Source organism: Rhamphochromis sp. 'chilingali', assembly GCF_963969265.1.
Source record: "Rhamphochromis sp. 'chilingali' genome assembly, chromosome: 6".
Lineage (NCBI taxonomy): Eukaryota > Metazoa > Chordata > Actinopteri > Cichliformes > Cichlidae > Rhamphochromis > Rhamphochromis sp. 'chilingali'.
The window spans coordinates 40492692-40510956 of NC_137933.1; the positions used below are offsets into that span (position 1 = coordinate 40492692).

Consider the following 18265-nt stretch of genomic DNA (forward strand, 5'->3'; position numbering starts at 1 on the left):
ATGACGTGTTTTCGGCTTCTACGTGTCACGAGTGTTTCCCCTCTCTTCTGATTGGTCGCTCCCGCTGCTGTTCGCCAAACCAAGATGGCGACCACCCTGGTAGAGCATGTTGTCGCAGATGCAGGAGCGTTTTTAAGGAAAGCTCCTCTCCAGGTGAGTCTGTCCCTCCTGATACAGGTGGACCGGGTTGTGAGGGTGTGATTGACCCGGGAGAGGGGCTTCAGAGACCGGGGGGAGAGGACTCAGCGTGGAGCTGGAGGCCAACAGGTCCCCGACAACAAACCGAGAAACCGGATCGTCTTCTGCTTTCACAGGGACAATAAATGATCCAGGACCATAAAACTGAGTTAAATGTGTTCATCTGGTCCCGGATCTTTAATGTCGTCCAGAGAAAGGAGATCTGGATCAATGGTGTTCAAAGCATCACCGGATGCTGTAGTTCAGGTTTAAACGTAGATGGACAGGTTTTTGGTCCGGATCTGGTCTCTGTTCTCAGACTGTTAAAGGAGAAAAAAACCGTGTTTAGTAAAATAAATATTCACTGGAACTTTAATAAAGATTTTAGCTTGAAGCGCATTAAAAAAATGAATTCTGGCTGCTGCCACGATAAAGATGAGGCTGAAGCTTCCCGATGTTATCTCACTCTGTTGGTTTTATTTGGTAGGAAATCGGCAGGAATATCTACACCCTGAAAGATGTGGTGGAAGAGATCCGAGACAAGCCCACCAGGAGGAGCCTGGCCTTCCTGCCGTACCAGCTGCACTTTAAGGAACCTCATCCAGAGCACATCAGACACGGTGAGCGGGCGTCTGAATCCCAAACCTCTTGTAAAGGTGTGATTTAACATCCTGGTGTCTGTTTTCAGTGACAGAGTTCTCCAAGAAGACCGGGGACTATCCGAGTCTCTCAGCCACCGACATCAAAGTCCTGGCTCTGACCTACCAGCTGGAGCTGGAGAACGTGGGCTCGCAGCACCTGAGGAAGGAGCCAGAGGTTAAGGTACCTGCAGCACACAGACTGGCGCTCCTGTTTGCTGTTTATTCCTAATGTGTTTAATATTTATGTATATTTTTACTCCTGTGCAGTTAGCCTCGCGTGTTCATTGCACCCATACTTTGGTTGTACAATCCCAATAAAGGGTTGTTCTATTCTATTCTATTCTTGACTCTGTACAGCAGACACGTAGAAGTTTAACTCCACACTGTGATAAACTCAGACTCCTCTGGTTATTTTCTGATCCAGGTGAACATTCAGAGCACGCAGCGCCACCCCGAGACTCCGATGAACGTCGCCGGGTTCCACTTTCCTTCCAAGGTGAGAGTCGGACGCTCGTGTCAGCCGTCAGGCCGGCGTGCAGACAGGAACGTTTTCTCACTTTGTGTTTGCGTCTTCAGAAACCTGCGGACAGCACGATTGTCCAACAGACGGAGACGGAAAAGAAGACGCCGAACGAGACCAACGGCGACGAGTTCAACAGCTTCCAGTTCTGGAGGGAGCCGCTGCCGGCCATCGATGACGAGCTGCTGGGTTTACTGGTGAGGAAAGAAACACAGCTCTGTTTGGTTCGATCGTAGATGTTTTGAGACAGTAGCTTTAGAAGTTTCTGTCGTTTAATTTTTGCATCTTTTCCTCATAATGTGAAATTATTTTAATCAGGAAACCAAACTTGAGAGATTTAGGAGAATCTGAACGTCACAGGCAGAAATACTCGACTCCTTTCAAAGTGTTTAAAAAAGTTATTTCCTTTCTTGTAAATCTCTCGTTTCTTTACGCTGTCAGTTAAAATTGGGGAAAATCTGACGATGTACCTTCTGCTGACCTTCGTCTGTGCTTAGTTTTTAAAATACACAATTTTGAGCTTTGTTCTGATGTTGTTTCGGAGCTCGTCTTCATTTCCTCAGACTTTTTCTATTCTTTTGTATTTTTGATGCGACAAACGTTAAAAGCACGATAAGTGACGGTCTGAGACTTCATGCCGTGGCGAGAGGACGAGGAGCACCTGGACCTCACAGTCTCACCGACTCTCGCTGTAACGACTTCCTCAGAGGGTTTTAAATCCCTCTGCTGACACAGACGTCTGTGTTTGCACAGATAGTTTCAATGCTCAGAACCTTTCCTCTGTGAACGTGTCTTAAAGCGATCGTAGAAAACAGGCGAGAAGCTTCAGAAACCGAGCCGAGCTGCCTTTGTTACAAACACATACACAATCTCTCTGCCACTGATGAAACCAGCTCCATTATTCTGACTGTTCTAAGACCAAAGAAGCAGAGTTTCAAGTAACATCCACAGAATAAAATCATGGAGGACGGACTCTGTGAGCTGCATGTGTGAATGTCTGTCCCCTCCCACAGCCAGTGGCGTGGTTCCACCTCTGAGCACAGAGGTTTTGTGGTGCTGTGTCTTTACTGGGTTTTTTCCTGTGAAAACATGTGGAACTGGTTTGGAACATCGTGCAGTGGTTGTTAGTCCTCCACACTGAAGGGAGCCAGCTAGGGTGCTTTGGGGGTCCGACCAGAAAACCTGCAGCGCTGCAGGTTAACTGTTTCACCCAGGACAGAACCAGGACACACTGGAGAGGTTAAAGCTCGCAGCTGGGTGGAAATTCCCGAGAAAATGTCTGAAGAGAGGAACATCTGTTTTCCCCGGCCACTAAGGATGGATGGACAGACAGATGGATGGAGGCATGGGTGGATGGATGGACGGAGGCATGGGTGGATGAATGGAGTTGGGTGCCGTGTTGTTGGAAAAGAGATTGTGTCTCCAGGTTGTGCACGTAAACACAGCGTGTGTGTTATCGCTGCTGCTCTGTCAGGGTCCAGCGGAGGGTTTAAAATCGAGCGGCGGACAGAAACAAGCGGACACACGGACGACTTCGGACGGAGACCAGTTCAGCAGCTTTCTGTTCTGGAGGGATCCGCTCCTGACCTTCAGCGATGAGCTGCTGGGTTTACTGGTGAGTTGAAAGGGAAGAATGTTTTCATGCTGGGAGTCTCGTAGAGCAGCTTTGCATGATTCACAGTTCAGAATAATCCTTTGTGTTCCTCTGAGCCTCGGTTCAGCCCCTCAGTGAGCGCTTGTGGCTGAGTGTGACCGGCTGCAGTTTGCAGGAGACCTCGTTCATATTTAAAGGAGCCTCCATGAGACTTTGAGGGCTGCAGGCGTCTTTGTGTTTGCATGGTTTCACACGCCAGTCAGACTCTAGTGCATCAGTGCATTACCCTTTTATTTCTGTTGTTGTGTTGCAGCCTCTGAACTTCATGTGCATGCCCACCACCTCCACCTCCTGCAGCACATTTCAAGAGAAAAAGTAGTTCAAGTGTGATCTGAGGTCTTATTCTTGTAATGTGTAAATAGTGAATCGTGTGGAAAACGTTCCTGACGTTGATGGCGTGGGATAAACAGGGTTTCCTCCTCAACATCTCCCCGTAGGAAAGGATGCATGTGAGAGGAAGCAAGGAGACAAAGGAGGAATTTTACATCTCTCACTGAGTCATAACTTCTGTCACCTGTCAGACTGCAGTGATGATGATGATGATGATGATGATGTTTGTTTACAGAAAGAGGGCAACGAATCACCACAGACAGAGGAGAGGGCGGAGCAAAGGGCGTCGGCGGGCCAATCGGACGACGAGGACAAAGAGAACGAGCCTGATGACGAAGATGACGAGGAGGACGATGACGATGGAGGAGGATGGATCACTCCCGGTAACATCAAAGAGGTGAAAATGGACTCCGCTGATTGGACGGCTCCAGCTGACATCAAAGTCGGCTGTCTCACCACCGACTTCGCCATGCAGGTAACGGATGCAGACGGTGCATTCGCTGTTTTTCACCTTCTGTCTAAAGGTTTGTGTGAATGGTTTCAGTAAACCGCTGCGTGAATAAATATTCTCCTGCTTTACGCCGGACTTCAAAAAGCTTTCGCTGTCTGTGTCCCAGAACGTTCTCATTCAGATCGGACTTCACGTTCTCTCTGTGAACGGGATGCTGATCAAGCAGGCGAGGAACTACATCCTGAGATGTCACGCCTGCTTCAAGTGAGTCCGAACAAAGTTAACAAAACCTCTTCAGGCTGAAAGGGAGGCAGCTCGAATCCGTTCCAGCGAAAAATACAAAACACGACATTTAAAACATTTAAATTTATATCAAGAGTAGAATAAAGGTGCTGAACAAGTGAAAATGTCAGGACTGCTTTATTAAAAGAATAAAGATAAATTAATACATAAATAAAATGGACAAAGTCAATGAAAGGAATAAAATAAATAAATAAATGTATTAAATTGCTGCTTGAGTAGGTTAAAATAAAAATAATAAAACACAGTAAAAATGATGCTTACATAGAAAAATATAATAAAGGTGCTCCAGAGATACAGATGTAAATAAGGTCAAAATAAAACATCATGTAAAAATCTGAATATAATCCATTAAAGTGGCTCTACACCAGGGGTGGGAGGGCCGGCGTCCTGCAGGTTTTAGATCTCACCCTGGGTCAACACACCTGAATCACATGATTAGTTCATTACCTGGTTTCTGGAGAACTTCAGGACATGTTGAGGAGGTCATTTAGACATTTAAATCAGCTGTGTTGGATCTAAAACCTGCAGGACTCCGGCCCTCGAGGCCTGGAGTTCGCCCACGCCTGCTTTAAGAAAAAGCACAGATGTTAAAGTGGATCAGAACGATGGAGCGTGGAGTGCAGGGTTGGAACAAACCTAACATGAGAGGACAGATGTTCCTCAGACGGACAGATGTTAGTGACCTGTCCTGTTCTTAGAGGCTGTAAGGAGAATAAAGCGAGGGGTTGCCCGTCCAGGAGCATTGACCTGTTAAATGTTTCGATTCCAGGACGACGAGCGACATGAACAAAGCTTTCTGTCCTCACTGCGGGAACAGAACCCTGAAGAAGCTGGCGGTGACGGTGAACGAGGATGGCAGCATGCAGATGCATTTCTCCAAAAACCCCAAAGTGTTGAACCCCAGAGGGCTCCGGGTGAGACGCGGCGTTTTATCACTTCTAAAATGACTCTGCGTTCGCATCTGCAGCGTAAATCGTTTTTTCAGACCGCTTCAGTTCTGCCTGAGTCGGGTCTAAACGTCCTAAACATGACCGCTGCCGTCTTGTGTTTCAGCACACGCTGCCTCTGCCTCAGGGGGGGAAACACTCCACCAACCCCCAGCTGGTGGAGGACCAGCGCTTCCCCCAGCAGAGGCTCTCCCGGAAGGCTCGCCAGAAGACCGATGTCTTCAACCCGGACTACGTGGCCGGAGCGTCGCCGTTCTGTGAGAACGACATCTACAGCCGAGCCGCCAACCTGCAGATCAGAGACGGCCAGTGTGGCGGCGGCAGGAGGCGGGCCAACCCCAACGCCACCCGCAGGAAGTTCATCAAGAAGAAGTAAAGATGGCGAGCATGCATCGTGTTTAAATTAAAGGACCGGACCGTCATTTCCCAAATCATCCATCGGCTCACGTGCGACAGATTAACTCACCAGGTCTTCTGGTGCGTTCATGGACAGTCAGACATCCAAGACATGAGGATTAACTACAGCTCTAAACACGGTGTTCAAAGCAGAAGAGACGCGCGTGACAGCCAGAGGAAGTCGATGACACTCGGCGACACACGGGCGAATTAACTGCTGGCAGCACGAGTGACTCTAACAATACCAGCTCCAGATTATTACAGATTACATAGCATCCCTTATGGAACGAGCCAGAATAATAAATACATTAAAAGTGTGTGAAATTTCACATCGGTGTCTGTTTCTGCTCATTACCTCCACCACAGAGGCAGGAGCGCGCTCGGTCTGCAGGGCGGCGACGTGATACAGAGATTCTGCTACATATCAGGATTTCTGTGAGTGAAGAAGGAAGAAATAAAGCTCTGCTCCTAAACACTCGCTGCTGGAGACGTTTCTCCTCCAGTCGATTAGATGAAGGATGGCAGAGGTGGATGAACATCTGTAAGAGCAAACGGCAGTACTGAACGGACCAATCACGGTCACTCTGGGTTACACGGCTACAGCGTGCAGGTGCACATCAGGTTCAGGGTTTAAACAACGACTAAGGTGTAAATCCTCCTTCAAATTTTGCCAGATGTAATATTCTTATTAAAATATTTGTTTTAGAGAGCAGTGAAACCTTTCACAGCGAGTCTGCTTGAACTACGTTATAGTTTCCAGCTCAGTGTTTATGGCTGATCTTCAGTATTTTACATCTTTATGATAAAAACATCATCATGAGAAACATTTCTAACTGTCCTGTAACGTCGGGGTCCTGCACTGAAAAACGCAAACCGACTTCTCTGCAGTTTTCACTTTGTAAAGCCGGACCAAACGTGACCCTTCAGTGGGCTGCCTCTGGGGCCGAGGGCCACATGTTCGACATAAATAAACTTTATTATTGATTACAATTTCATGCTTTGGCGTGTGGTTAAACGGTAACACCACTGTGTGCCGCATAGTGCTGGACCTTTTACGCCTTTATCTTCTCGTTGCACCTTGTGAGTCACTGAAGTTGTGCCAGAAATGCTGTGTTTCTATGGTAACACAGCATTACATCATTGAATTGTCCCGTCGCCGTCTGACAGTAAAATTACACAAAAACCAACGATTCAAACACGACGCAGAGGGAGAACATGATCACTGGAAGGTTTATATTTTTAAACAGGAAAATAAGACCTAACAGGCAGGTGTAGTAAGGCTGTTAGTTGGTGGAAGTAGCGTCCACGAGGTGCTCACCTGTAGATCTGTGAAGGTGGAGATCCTTGAGTTTATCTTCAGATATTCCAGACAGGTGGAGATCAGCTCAGACTGACCGTGACTGTGCAGAAACTGCAGTACGCTCCTTTAAACATGAGACTGACTCGTCAATATAATTGATCTTTATTGATTTCCAATGAATCTTTGAATCAAAGTGAAAGATTTAAGTGTCCAGACAGTTTAACAAACCCACCATGTAAATCAGACACAGCTGACGGACTACAACTCCCAGCTGACGGACTACAACTCCCAGCTGACGGACTACAACTCCCAGCTGCCTCAGCAGAAAAAGCTCAAAGATGAGGCCGACGCTGGATGAAAATGCAGAGTCAGTTTCTGCCCTTCAGGACTTTCCTATAATAAACCAAACTTTTGGTTTTCTCACATTTCTGACACGTTACCAGGAAAACACAAACATTCAGTTTTTCCTTCTTAAAGGACGAGAACGAGCTGAAGATCTCCGGGAGCAGAGTTAAAATCAGGTGGACTCCATCATCGATGGAAAAAGAAGCAAACTAAACTATTTGCTTATTTTCCTTCTACGTTAGTGAGTAAACCTTTAAATAAGAGAAGAAATGTCACCATTAAAGCCTTTTTCTCACATATATAAAAATATTTTAATGCTTCAGTTTTGACAGATGTCCGTCACAGGATACAGTTTAGAGCCAGCGTTTCCTCGCCTTCACTCCTCGTCCTGCTTCGGCTCTTTAAACTCTGTCTTTGTCAGTTCAGCTCCGGGTTTGGAGTCTCTGACATCGGATGGGGTCGGCGCCGGTTCTTTGGGCTCCATGTCAAACGTCAGGCTGCTCAATTCTGCCGTAATGTCGACCTCTGGCACCGGCGGCTCCTTCTGAGGAAGCAGGAAGTCCAGAGGCTCGAGGACTGTGGCGAGGTCGATGGAGCCCAGATGGCCGTACTTGTGCAGCTGGGTGGGAGGAACACCTGCGGAGAGACAACAGATTTGATTCAGACCAAACTCTGCTGCTCAGCACTTCTTAAGCTATTTTAGCCATTACAAAGAATAACTTTGAGAAGAGAGTCCAGGGCAAAAAAAGAAAAAGAGGTTAAAGATTTTTTTCTCTTTTAAACTAATTTTGTGAAGTTTTCTTCTCATTGACTGATTGGACCAAAAGTTTAACTTTACTACACAAAAAAAGCTTGTGTGGTGATTTTGTGGTTTTATTAGTGCCCCCTACAGGCTGAAGCGGTCATTACTCCAAATTCAGACCATGGTTTCACAAATGTCCCAGTGGCTACGCCCATCTTTTATGTACAGTCTACCATGTACGTTCATGCGGTTTCCAGCCCGAGACCGAAGGTGACCAACAAGAACAACAACGCAAGGACAACAGTTTAAACTGAGACCGCATTATTGGAATAACGGCTTCACTTCCAGGCCCGTCGTTAAACGTCTTCAGCATCACCGCGTCCGTTTTAAACGAAGAAACAAACTCAGACGTTGCTGCGAGTCCTCACCCAGGATGAGAGCGAGCTGAGCCGGTGGAAACAGGACCTGCAGGCAGCGGTTCAGGAAGGGCAGCAGGTCTTCAGCGTACGCACAGCAGAACTGAATAAACAGCTCCTTCTCCCGGCTGCTGAAGGCCGTCTCCTCCGCCCGGTGAAACACCAGAATCTGACGGGTCACCTGACAAAAAACGACACCGTCAGCAGCTGTTAATCCAGCATCAGTCTGACTTTAACCCAGATTACACCAAAGATCCAGCTGCTCACCATCTTCAGGGCTTCCTCCAGGCATTTGGTGACATTCTCCACCACTCCGATGGGGCAGCAGAGGCGGAGGTCGTTGAAGGCGGTCAGGATGTTGTTGAGAAAGCAGGCGAGCGGCTGGAAGTCCAGCAGGGACATTGGGGGCTGCAGGGTGCCGGGCTGCGGGGCGGGGGCTACGACGGGGATGGTCCCTGCCAGCACTGAGGGCAGGGCGATGAGGGTGTACAGGTTCATGTCCTCCTGGAACTTTTCCACCGCCTCCTTCACGGCTCCGCGGAACGTGTCCACCGCCACCCGCTGGAACATGGGCGCCAGCTGCCCGCGGAAGTCCGCCCCCACCCTGCTGAAGGACAAACCGAAGTACATGCACTGACCCAGCAGGGAGTCCAGGCGGCTGCCCACACCCCGCTGCAGGTCCCTCTCTAAGGTCTCCAGGAACTCTGCCACCTTGTGCACCACCCAGCCGTGGAAGATGGCGCCCTCGTTCACAGCCATGAGCCCACCGGCGGGGGGCACTAGCGGGTCCTCGTCAGAGAAGATGGCTCTGTACTGGGTGATGATGTCAAACATGTGCACCCTGCAGGCCTCGATGGTCTTGGTGATGTGAAAGTAAGCATCGTTTTCAGGGATGGCGGCGAGGATGGAGTGCAGCCAAGTGCTGCGAGCCTGCAGGAACTTCACCCGCAGCTCCGCCTCCGTGAACACGTCCATACGCCGCAGGTAACCGATGACGCGGAGGCACACGGGAAGCTGGGAGTTGCTGCGGAGCTGCTGCAACAGCTGGTTGAGCATCAGCTGAGCCGACTGACGCACTTCACGCACGATACCCTAAAGATGGAGAAGGTCAAAGGTTAGAGGAGCCGAAACATTAGATGTTCTCCACAGTGACCTTTTCTGTTTTATATCTCAGCAAAGAGAAAGTTTCTCAACTGTTTTTCTCCAGTTTTTGTCAATTTAGAGTTTAAACTAGCGATTTCCAGCCTGTACCTGAACCTGAGCCCCATCAACAACCTCCCGCAGTCACATTTTAGCTTTTTCACCTTCTCTGAAAGCCTGCTTTATTCCAGCTGGCCAACACCTGGAAGCCTGCTGAGGGGCAACACCCAGAGCTTGTTAGCTGTGCACGTAACAAAAGAAAACTGAGTATTCAGAGCGGTCTGGAGCCTGAGCTCTTTAATTCTCTTCACACGTGTAATTGTTTATTTGAACATTTTTTCTCCAACATCACACGACAGAAAATCAAAGAAAAGTAACGTTTATTTAGCCCTAACAGTTCATTTTCCTAAATAACATTTAGAGTTTCATTCAGGCAGTAAAAAAACCCCAAACACACCCGCTTTTTGGTCAGCCTGGTCTGGACTCACCTGGATGACGGGCAGCGACGAGTGTTTCTTCTCCAGCCTCTTCACGTATGCCGCCAGCTCCAGAGCCTCTTCGTAGTAGCCGTTGCGGACGCAGGTGTCCATGAGCTGAGGAATCTCCAGAATCTCCAGGATCTCCGTGTGGCGGTTCAGAGTGAGGCTGTTCATCCGGCGGCTTGCTCCGATCTCCTCCGCCTCTTTCATGAAGTGCCTGAAAACAAAATGAGCCCCCAAAGCTCAGAGAGACAGCACAACAGCAAAAACACAACTATGTGTAACACGTAACACTTTATAGCTCTAAGAACCTTTTATTATCTTTCATTAATGTCCCCAGTCTGTAGTTTTGTTCTGGTTGTGGCTAAAGTCTGGCTGCCTGTTTTTTATTCTGAAAGGAGGCTGACGAGCCAGCTCAAAGGAAATTAATCTGCTGCTGTTTTATTCCCAGTCAATTCACCTTCTGTGGCATATTCCTAAGAAAATAACTAAGTTATTCACTTTGTGATCCTACAGTGAGCTACAATAATAATAATCTGCATCTCTCTCCTTGATCAGTTCATCCTGTGTGCTTTTTAAAAAATATCTAAAGTTTTTATTAACCTAACAGTAAATGATGACACTTTTATAGACCCCAGTTTCCTCCTGCTGACATCCCCTCCACAGGGAGCCACCGACCTGCAATTCTCTCCGAAGCGGGGCAGCTTGTCCAGCAGCCGGGACACGCTGCTCTCCACCCGCCCGAAGTCCCGGTAGATGTGCTCGGTGCAGTCGGCGGTGCGGATGAAGGTCTGGTAGTTGGAGAAGGCCAGCTCCCGGGTCTGCTGCAGGATCTGAGCCCGCTCCTCCGCCAGCCTCTCCGGCTCCCGACCCAGCTTCTCCACCCCGAAGGAGCTGAGCTCCGACAGGTAGGCCGCGAAGTCCGGGTTGTCCCTCCAGCTGTCCGGGAAGCTGTCCTTAAAGATGGACGCCAGGATGCTCTCATCCTCCACGTCCACCGCCGCCATGTTTACCGCTGCAGGTTCACGGAGTCCCGGTTCACAAACTGACAGATTTCCTGGTTGTAAACAACCGGAACATCCAGTGCTGACGAACACGTCCCGGTTCTTCTTCTTCTCCTTCTGACGCGTGTCAAAAAAGCTTAAAGGTGAAATACTGCCACCTGCCGGTGTTGTGCCAAAAAGTCATTTCCGAAGTTTCTTTGTTTTTGTTTTGACTGTATACTATAATAATAGGTATATATGAAATACATAGAATATATTTGTGACTCTGATTTATTGAGTTATTATATCTATTTTGTCCTTTTTGGTCACTTAAATCATGTTTCTATAACTGTGACGTTACATTTGTTGGCCACGTCTCTCTGGAAAAAGACATTTCTGTTGCTAAAAACTGATAACTCAGCTATTATCAAGGCAGCTTCTGCCTTGAGATAGGATTTCTTTTTTTTTTGTGGAAAGTGAATGAATTATTCATGAGAGAGATGTCTAACACTTTTTTCACAGATTACAGGCCAACAATTAATTTATGACTGTTTAAATGTTTTTGCAAATATCACCAACACCAATATGAATAATTACTAGGATACTGATTTACCTGTATAATAATATGATAATAATATTCTAAGTACATTACAGTACAGTAAGTATATATGATACTGTAATAGAAAAATTACACACACTCGTTAACCTCTCAGTGAACCTCTGCACCAAAGCCTAGTGAGGCTAAAAATAGCCTAAATTAATTTAAACGAATTACGTTATTACAACTAATGCATAGACTGGCCATGGGCATACCGGGCATTTGGTGATTTTTCGTTTTTATGGGCCGATGGTTTTTTGTTTGTTTGTAACAGTATAAACAATGAAAGGTGGTGGATTGGCCAGATGCTGGCAGATGTGTAAGAAGTTGTTTGGTGGTGGCTATGGCGGAGCTCCCACTGAGGCCAGCAGGTGGATGAGGGAAAGGGGAGGCAGGAGGAGGAGGAGAGCCCCGAGGCGGCCGCCGGTCCGAGTGTCAGGTGAACTGAACTTCAGGTAAGAAGTTATGAGCTGCAGTCTATCTGGGTCAGATATGAACCAAGTTTAGGTGGAGTTTATTTTCATGTTGCTGACTTTTTACAGTCAGTTACAATAACTTGTACTGACAGAGTTCCTATACAGCTGGGTGGGTGCTATGATGTTACTGATAGTGAACTTTACTTTATTCATAAGGTTAGTTAGTAGAGTTGCCAACCGTCCTGTAAAAACGGAATCATCAGAGAAAATATTACGCGTTTCGTGTTGAGCTGAGAAGAGACGCAGTTTGTCCCGGACTTCAGCTATAATGAAAAAGACACAAAGCTGGATTTATTCTGCGTCTTTACGCTGTTAGCTGCCTCTTCTTCGCTCATTCAATCATGAAACTGATCAATGATCAACTGATCGGCTTTTCTCTCTCGTTTGTTGATCGCCCACTTTGCGCCAGAAACAGGAAACCAGCAGATGTCGCGCTAAACAACAGCAGCACGTTTAAGCTGGATCAGCTGTTGTTAGAATTTATTTAATATTAATTTCTAGTATCAGCTGATGTTTGCTGGAGCCACAGCTGTAAAACTGCTGGTCATGATGTCGGTTTGGTTATGTGAGAGGGAAACATGAAGATGAAACCAGGAGATGTCCTTACTGGATCATCAGAGCTGAACAGGTGATGGAGAAACAGGTTTACCTTTTAGATGACATGAATGAGTTGAAGTTATCAACTGTTTCTGAGAGACAAATAACACCAGGATCCTTTTTTATGTAGCTGACAGCTGGTAACTGTGCAGGGGCGGGTCTAGCAAAGTTTTGCCAGGGGGTAAGGTAGGGCATTAACAGGGAGAGGGGGGCACAAAGAAATACTTTTCTTTCTTATTCTCATTTAAAATGTCTCGCTTTTAATAAATAATTATCTGAATCTTACAACCAAAGTTTTCATCTGATGTACAATGTATAGAAATCCTACATATACCAACAAGACTGTACATCACTGTCACAACAGCGTTTGTTTTCATTCAAAGGCTTTATGGCTTTTCCTGTAATACCTGGTGGGCCGGTCACTAGTCAAAATGCCCGGACCGATTTTTTGTCCCAATCCAGCCCTGAACTAATGAATTAATTTCCTAATTAATTTAGTTTTATTTTAGTTTTGTAAATACACAATGTCATTTTAGATAGCTTTCATTTTCTTACAAAGCTGCTTTTCTTTCAGTGCAGCTTAAATCATTAGAGGCAAATTTAGAGGGGGCGGGTAACCAGGTTTATGAGAAACTAAAAACCAAATTTAGAAAAGGGACAGATATGTGAGGGGGAAAATACTTAATCACAAGAAAATAAAAGATGCATTTAGGAGAAATTATAAGGAAAAAAATCTAAATTTACCAGAAAAGATTTGAGAAAAAGGGAAAAGTTTGGCAAACGTAACAAAAATAAAAACAAAGAGAAACATGTCAAATCTGGAGAAATGGAAATTTAAGATAAATACCGCTAAGTTAACGGCGCTACTGAAAAGTTCAACCTAGTGATCGTTTTCTACAGTCATGACTTCGAAGCGTATTTGTTAATAAAGTTGTTTGGGGGAAAAGGGTAATGACGTCACCGGAAGTGAGGTGTGTGATTCAGTTGCTAAGCTGCAGCCGAGCAGTAAACGGACCGTCGACAAGTTGCTGTCGCCGCCTCACCGGATCAACTTTAAGCCGTCCGTCGGTGACCGACAGACCGAGGTAAGCTGCCCAACGCCAGACTGCGTCTGCTCGGTCCAAGTTCCGCCGGGGAGCCGCTGCTCCTGACGCCGATGCCCGGCCTCAGTGTTCGGCTAACGTTAGCCCGGAGCTCGGTACGGCGGGTGGTTAGGTCAGCACCGGTGTTCCAGATCAACTGGCGTTTAGATCAACTGGCGTTTAGATCAACTGGCGTTTAGATCAACTGGCGTTTAGATCAACTGGCGTTTAGATCAACTGGCGTTTAGATCAACTGGCGTTTAGATCGCGAAAACAGCAAACAAGTAACACCACGCCGATGTTGTTCACAGGACACAAAGAGTAAACGATCGTTTACTCTTTGTGTCCTGTGAACAACATACTTGTTTGCTGTTTTCGCGATCTAAACGCCAGTTGATCTAAACGCCAGTTGATCGCGTCGCGCATGAGGATATCACCAGGTAAACTCGCCACATTTTTAAACATTTTGTTGTTCAACAGCATCAAGACTGACGGAGTGTGTTTGAGACAACCTCACAAGTGTCACAGGTGACACATTTGGCGTTTTTTTGCTGGTTTGTCGGTAGGAGCTCCTGAAACGCAAGACTGCCACACATCTGTTCGACCAACGCCAGTTGATCTAAACGCCAGTTGATCTAAACGCCAGTTGATCTAAACGCCAGTTGATCTGGAACACCCGCCACAGAGTCAGAGTTAACGGGTTAAAGTGGGGAGCAGACGGACCTCCTCTGCTGTGTTAGTCTGAACATGAGCTCGTCTGTGGTTTAATGAGCTTAATGAAGAACCTTAATGAGATTACCTGAAGTTAGCTGAAGCTCCAGGAGAGCAGAGCAAACACTCCTGACCACAACAGCACTGCTCAGTTAGTTTACCGGTGTTTTCATACACGTTATGATCTGAGAAAAATGCGCCAGTTTCCATAAAGCGGAACAGAAATGTTCGCTTCAGTCTGCAGACAGTAACACATGAAGGTTCTTGCAGATTTTAAGTATTATTTTTGTGTTAGAAAAATAGATATTATCTAACAGTTTGGATGTAGATGAAGGTGCTGATGAGGATGAGAAATATCTTATTTATCCCATATTTGGGAGACTTTTGTTATAGCAGGAAATGAATATCAGACACCAACCGACATCACCTGATAACACCAAACAAGATTTATTCTGTTTGTTCATTTGTGAAATCTTGTGTTTGCAGGTGAAGAATTATGTTATTTAAGAAAAAAATTCAAGGAGTTTGAATTGTGCGGTTGCTTTGAGGTTGTTGATGATGTATCTGCACCGTGTCTTTATGGATCACGAGATGAACTGTGGTACTGCATGAGGAAGTCGGGAGTAGCAGAGAAGGATGTGAGGGTGGTGCAGGACATGTATGAGGACGGAGAGAGACAGTGGTGAGGTGTGTGGTAGGAATGACAGATGGGTTCAAGATGGGGGTGGGATTACATCAGGGATCTCCTCTGAGCCCCTTCTTGTTTGCTGTGGTGATGGGGACAGGCTGATAGACGAGGCCAGGCAGGAGTCTCTGTGGATCGTGATGTTTGCAGATGACACCGTGAGCTGCAGTGGGAGCAGGTCGAGGTATGCTCTGAACACAAGAGGAATGAAAGTCAGTAGGAGGAAAATAGCTGAACCGAAGAGGATAACGTGCCACTCGTCTCACTCTCATTCACACAATGAGAGAGACGAGTGGAAAGGTTAACATGCAAGCACCGGAGGTAGTGCCAAATGAATAATTGTTTCTGAGACGTGAGATGTGGGAATTTATGGATTTAAAATTTATCGCTCAAGCAGCCTCAGAAAGGCAGAAGTGTGACAGTTTTTTATAAAGCTAGGTCTTTAACTGCTGTTGACTTTGACCCTGGCACGTTCTCCTCTTTGGCTCAGCTATTATAATGAAATCATTCTGGTAGGTGATTTTAATTGGGATCGGTTTTCTCCTGTGTCTGATTATTTTAAGGCACACTGTTTTTAATCTAACACAAATGACTAAAGCCCCACACACCTTATTCCCCAGATAAATCATCTTTGATTAATGTGCCACATCATTTCTCCACAGCAGTTTTTACCAGCGACTTGACTGATTGCTGCGTGGTTGGTGCTGCGAGGAACAGTTTCATGCTCTGAGCATCATCACAAACAGAAATTTAAAGCTTTTACATGAGCAAGCCTTTTGTCACGACTTCATGAATTTACATTGGGTCAGTTTTACATTGATGGACAGTGTTAACTTAGCTTGTAAATATTACTCTGAGAGTTTTATCTGCCTTGTGGACAAACATGCTGCTTTTAGCCAGGTCAGAGTGAAAGGGCGGGACAGGAAGCAGCCCTGAGCAGCTTCAAGAAAGTCCGACACTGATGCCAATGGCTAAGGTTTGGCAGCTGCGTAATAGCTTCGCTGCTTCTATTAGGAAATCCAAATGTGATCACTTTCTGATCTTAACCACTGACAGTCTCAAAGTCCCTGGGACGCGTTGGCAGACTATAAATTCTCTCTCTGACAGCTTTGAAGAGCATTAACATTAAAAAGTCACCGGTCCAGACAGTCTGTCTCCGTTTTTCTTGCGTCTGCTTGCAAGCATCATAGATGAGCCAGCGTCTTATATTTTTAATCTTTCCATACAACTGAACACTTCAGCAGAGATCCCAGTGTGCCTTTGTACTGCCCTCCTGAAAGGTGATGATTCTTGGATGGTAATAATATGAACCAATCTGCAAACTCTGTATTTTAGCTGAGATTCTTTAATGGCTGAGGAATAATCAACCTTAGAGCTATCAGAATGAAAATGATATTTTATCTCTCCAGTACTGTAACTTAAAGGTTTAAAATTTAAAGTTCTCAATGATATCTACGAGGCCCTGGAAGCAAAGAAATACTGCACCCCTCTTTTTATTGATCGAAAGCCTCCGGCACTGTTGATCGTGGGGTTTTATGTCAGAGGTTATTGGAAAAGGGCCGTTCAGACCAAGCTAAGCACCTTTCTCACCATAAGCAGTGTGTGCAGTTTAATGGTCTCTCTTCCAGTTTTTTAAATGTGACTGATGGAGTGCCACAGGTTTCTGTCTTGGGACCTGCGTTATTTACTATTTATGTCAGTGCTGTGGGACAAAATCTAAGTGCAACTGCCTATTTTTACGCAGATGATTAATTGTGGTAATAATCTGGTACCCTGGTATCGACATGGTTTTCGAACATTTGCAGTTAGCTTTTGATCGTACACAGTCACAGCTGTTTCTGCTAAGGCTGTCTTTGAAATGCATCTATAAAAAAAACCACGGTTGTGTTCTTCTCAGAGGGTTCGGTTAACCCTAATCCTAACTTCCCTCTCTTGTATCTTCTCAAGGTACATGTATTAACAATGAAGCTGTGGAGTCTTACAAACATCGAGTTCCTGTTGAAGCTAGGCTGAAGCTGGAGTTTTGTTTTTCTTAGAAATGGATCGTTGGACTTTGTTTATCACGGCATTAAGATTTATCACCGGCTCAAAACCTTTAGCACACCACTGTACTTTATATTCACTGGTTGATTAGTCCTCATTAGCCTCATGCAGGATGGTTCATTGATAGCATTTTGTCTCTAAATTCATTTCTGGTTTACTCGTCTCCTATTTGTCAGATTACCTGTAATCTGACAAATAGTTTAGTCACAATCTGCGGTCTCAGGACTTCTTTGCACTCACTGTTCAGACCTCAGAGAGAAGGTATTCTCCTTTTCTGTCCCGTCCTCATGGATTACATGACAGAAGGATTTCAGGCTCTCAGCTGATTTTGCTCGTAGACTTTAAAAGACGCATAAATGGTTTTGTGAAATCATCACTGGGAATCTTGTTTTTAGTTTGACTGTGTAGACACTTGGTAAAATATTCAATATTTTATTGGTGTTATTTTATTATGCCTGTTTGAAACAGGTCTCTCTTGTAAATGAGGCATTGAGTCTCAGGACTATTTGTATAAATAAAGGTAAAATGAACAAGCACTTGGTGACAGTGGTGAGGAAAATCTTATTGTCACAGGAAGTAACCTCGAGAAGAACCACGCTCGGGGAGGGGCCGGTATGGGAGTGAGGGGAGGAAAAGAAAACACTCAGTGCATCATGGGAATCCTTCAGCAGCCTGAGACTATAGCAGGAGAAATCTGCTCTCTCTTTCTAGTCCCTGTCAGGACTCTTGCTGCAGCATTTTGGATCAGCTGAAGGCTTTTCAGGGAGTTTTTAGGACATCCTGATAATAATGAATTACAGTCGTCCAGCCTGGAAGTAATAAATGCATGAACTAGTTTTTCAGCGTCACTCTGAGACAGGATATTTCTAATTTTAGAGATGTTGCACAAATGGAAGAAAGCAGTCTTACATATTTGTTTAATATGTGCGTTGAACGACATGTCCTGGTCAAAAATGACTCCAAGGTTCCTCACAGCGTTACTGGAGGCCAAGGTAATGCCATCCAGGGTAAGAATCTGGTTAGATACTATATTTGTAGGAAATTAACGGTCATCAAGGTTTTTATATCTTTAAGACATTCCTGCAGTTTAACTAACTTATATCATCTGGCTTCTGGCTTGTATACAGTGTTTTCCAATAATAGATGAGTTTAAATACTTGGGGTCAACCATCCAAAACAAGGGACAGCACACAAGAGACATGAAGAAGTGTGCAGGCTTGGTGGAGTTTCAGGGGTGATTTGTGACAGA

The 18265-nt window shown here is 45.7% G+C and overlaps 2 protein-coding genes across 3 annotated transcripts; one reads left to right on the forward strand and one right to left on the reverse strand.

Annotated features, from left to right (window-relative positions):
• Positions 1–9: 9 nt before the first annotated feature.
• Positions 10–5748, forward strand: nob1 (NIN1 (RPN12) binding protein 1 homolog). Of its 2 annotated transcripts, XM_080885460.1 has the most exons (10): positions 10–153; positions 665–797; positions 866–999; positions 1243–1314; positions 1395–1535; positions 2813–2953; positions 3558–3797; positions 3940–4037; positions 4846–4990; positions 5130–5748. In XM_080885460.1, the coding sequence occupies exons 1-10, from the start codon at positions 85–87 to the stop codon at positions 5397–5399; spliced, it is 1443 nt and encodes a 480-aa protein (XP_080741586.1). In that variant the 5' UTR covers positions 10–84; the 3' UTR covers positions 5400–5748. The 2 variants fall into 2 exon arrangements, with proteins under 2 accessions (XP_080741586.1, XP_080741587.1); XM_080885461.1 differs by lacking the exon at positions 2813–2953.
• A 353-nt stretch (positions 5749–6101) lies between these two features.
• Positions 6102–11834, reverse strand: LOC308398696 (conserved oligomeric Golgi complex subunit 8-like). The gene is made up of 5 exons (XM_080885462.1): positions 10520–11834; positions 9851–10058; positions 8490–9314; positions 8235–8403; positions 6102–7700 (listed from the first exon to the last, which is right to left on the reverse strand). The coding sequence occupies exons 1-5, from the start codon at positions 10846–10848 to the stop codon at positions 7441–7443; spliced, it is 1791 nt and encodes a 596-aa protein (XP_080741588.1). The 5' UTR covers positions 10849–11834; the 3' UTR covers positions 6102–7440.
• Positions 11835–18265: the final 6431 nt, after the last annotated feature.

What these genes read in the sequence shown, in the direction of transcription:
- nob1 (XM_080885460.1), top strand. Translation starts at nt 85, where the DNA reads ATGGCGACCACCCTGGTAGAGCATGTTGTCGCAGATGCAGGAGCGTTT. An exon ending in TAAGGAAAGCTCCTCTCCAG is followed by an intron (nt 154 to 664) that starts GTGAGTCTGTCC and finishes TTTATTTGGTAG; the next exon opens with GAAATCGGCAGGAATATCTA. An exon ending in CCACCGACTTCGCCATGCAG is followed by an intron (nt 3,798 to 3,939) that starts GTAACGGATGCA and finishes TCTGTGTCCCAG; the next exon opens with AACGTTCTCATTCAGATCGG.
- LOC308398696 (XM_080885462.1), bottom strand. Translation starts at nt 10,848, where the DNA reads ATGGCGGCGGTGGACGTGGAGGATGAGAGCATCCTGGCGTCCATCTTT. An exon ending in CGTCGCTGCCCGTCATCCAG is followed by an intron (nt 9,315 to 9,850) that starts GTGAGTCCAGAC and finishes CTCCATCTTTAG; the next exon opens with GGTATCGTGCGTGAAGTGCG. An exon ending in TGGAGGAAGCCCTGAAGATG is followed by an intron (nt 8,404 to 8,489) that starts GTGAGCAGCTGG and finishes GTTTTTTGTCAG; the next exon opens with GTGACCCGTCAGATTCTGGT.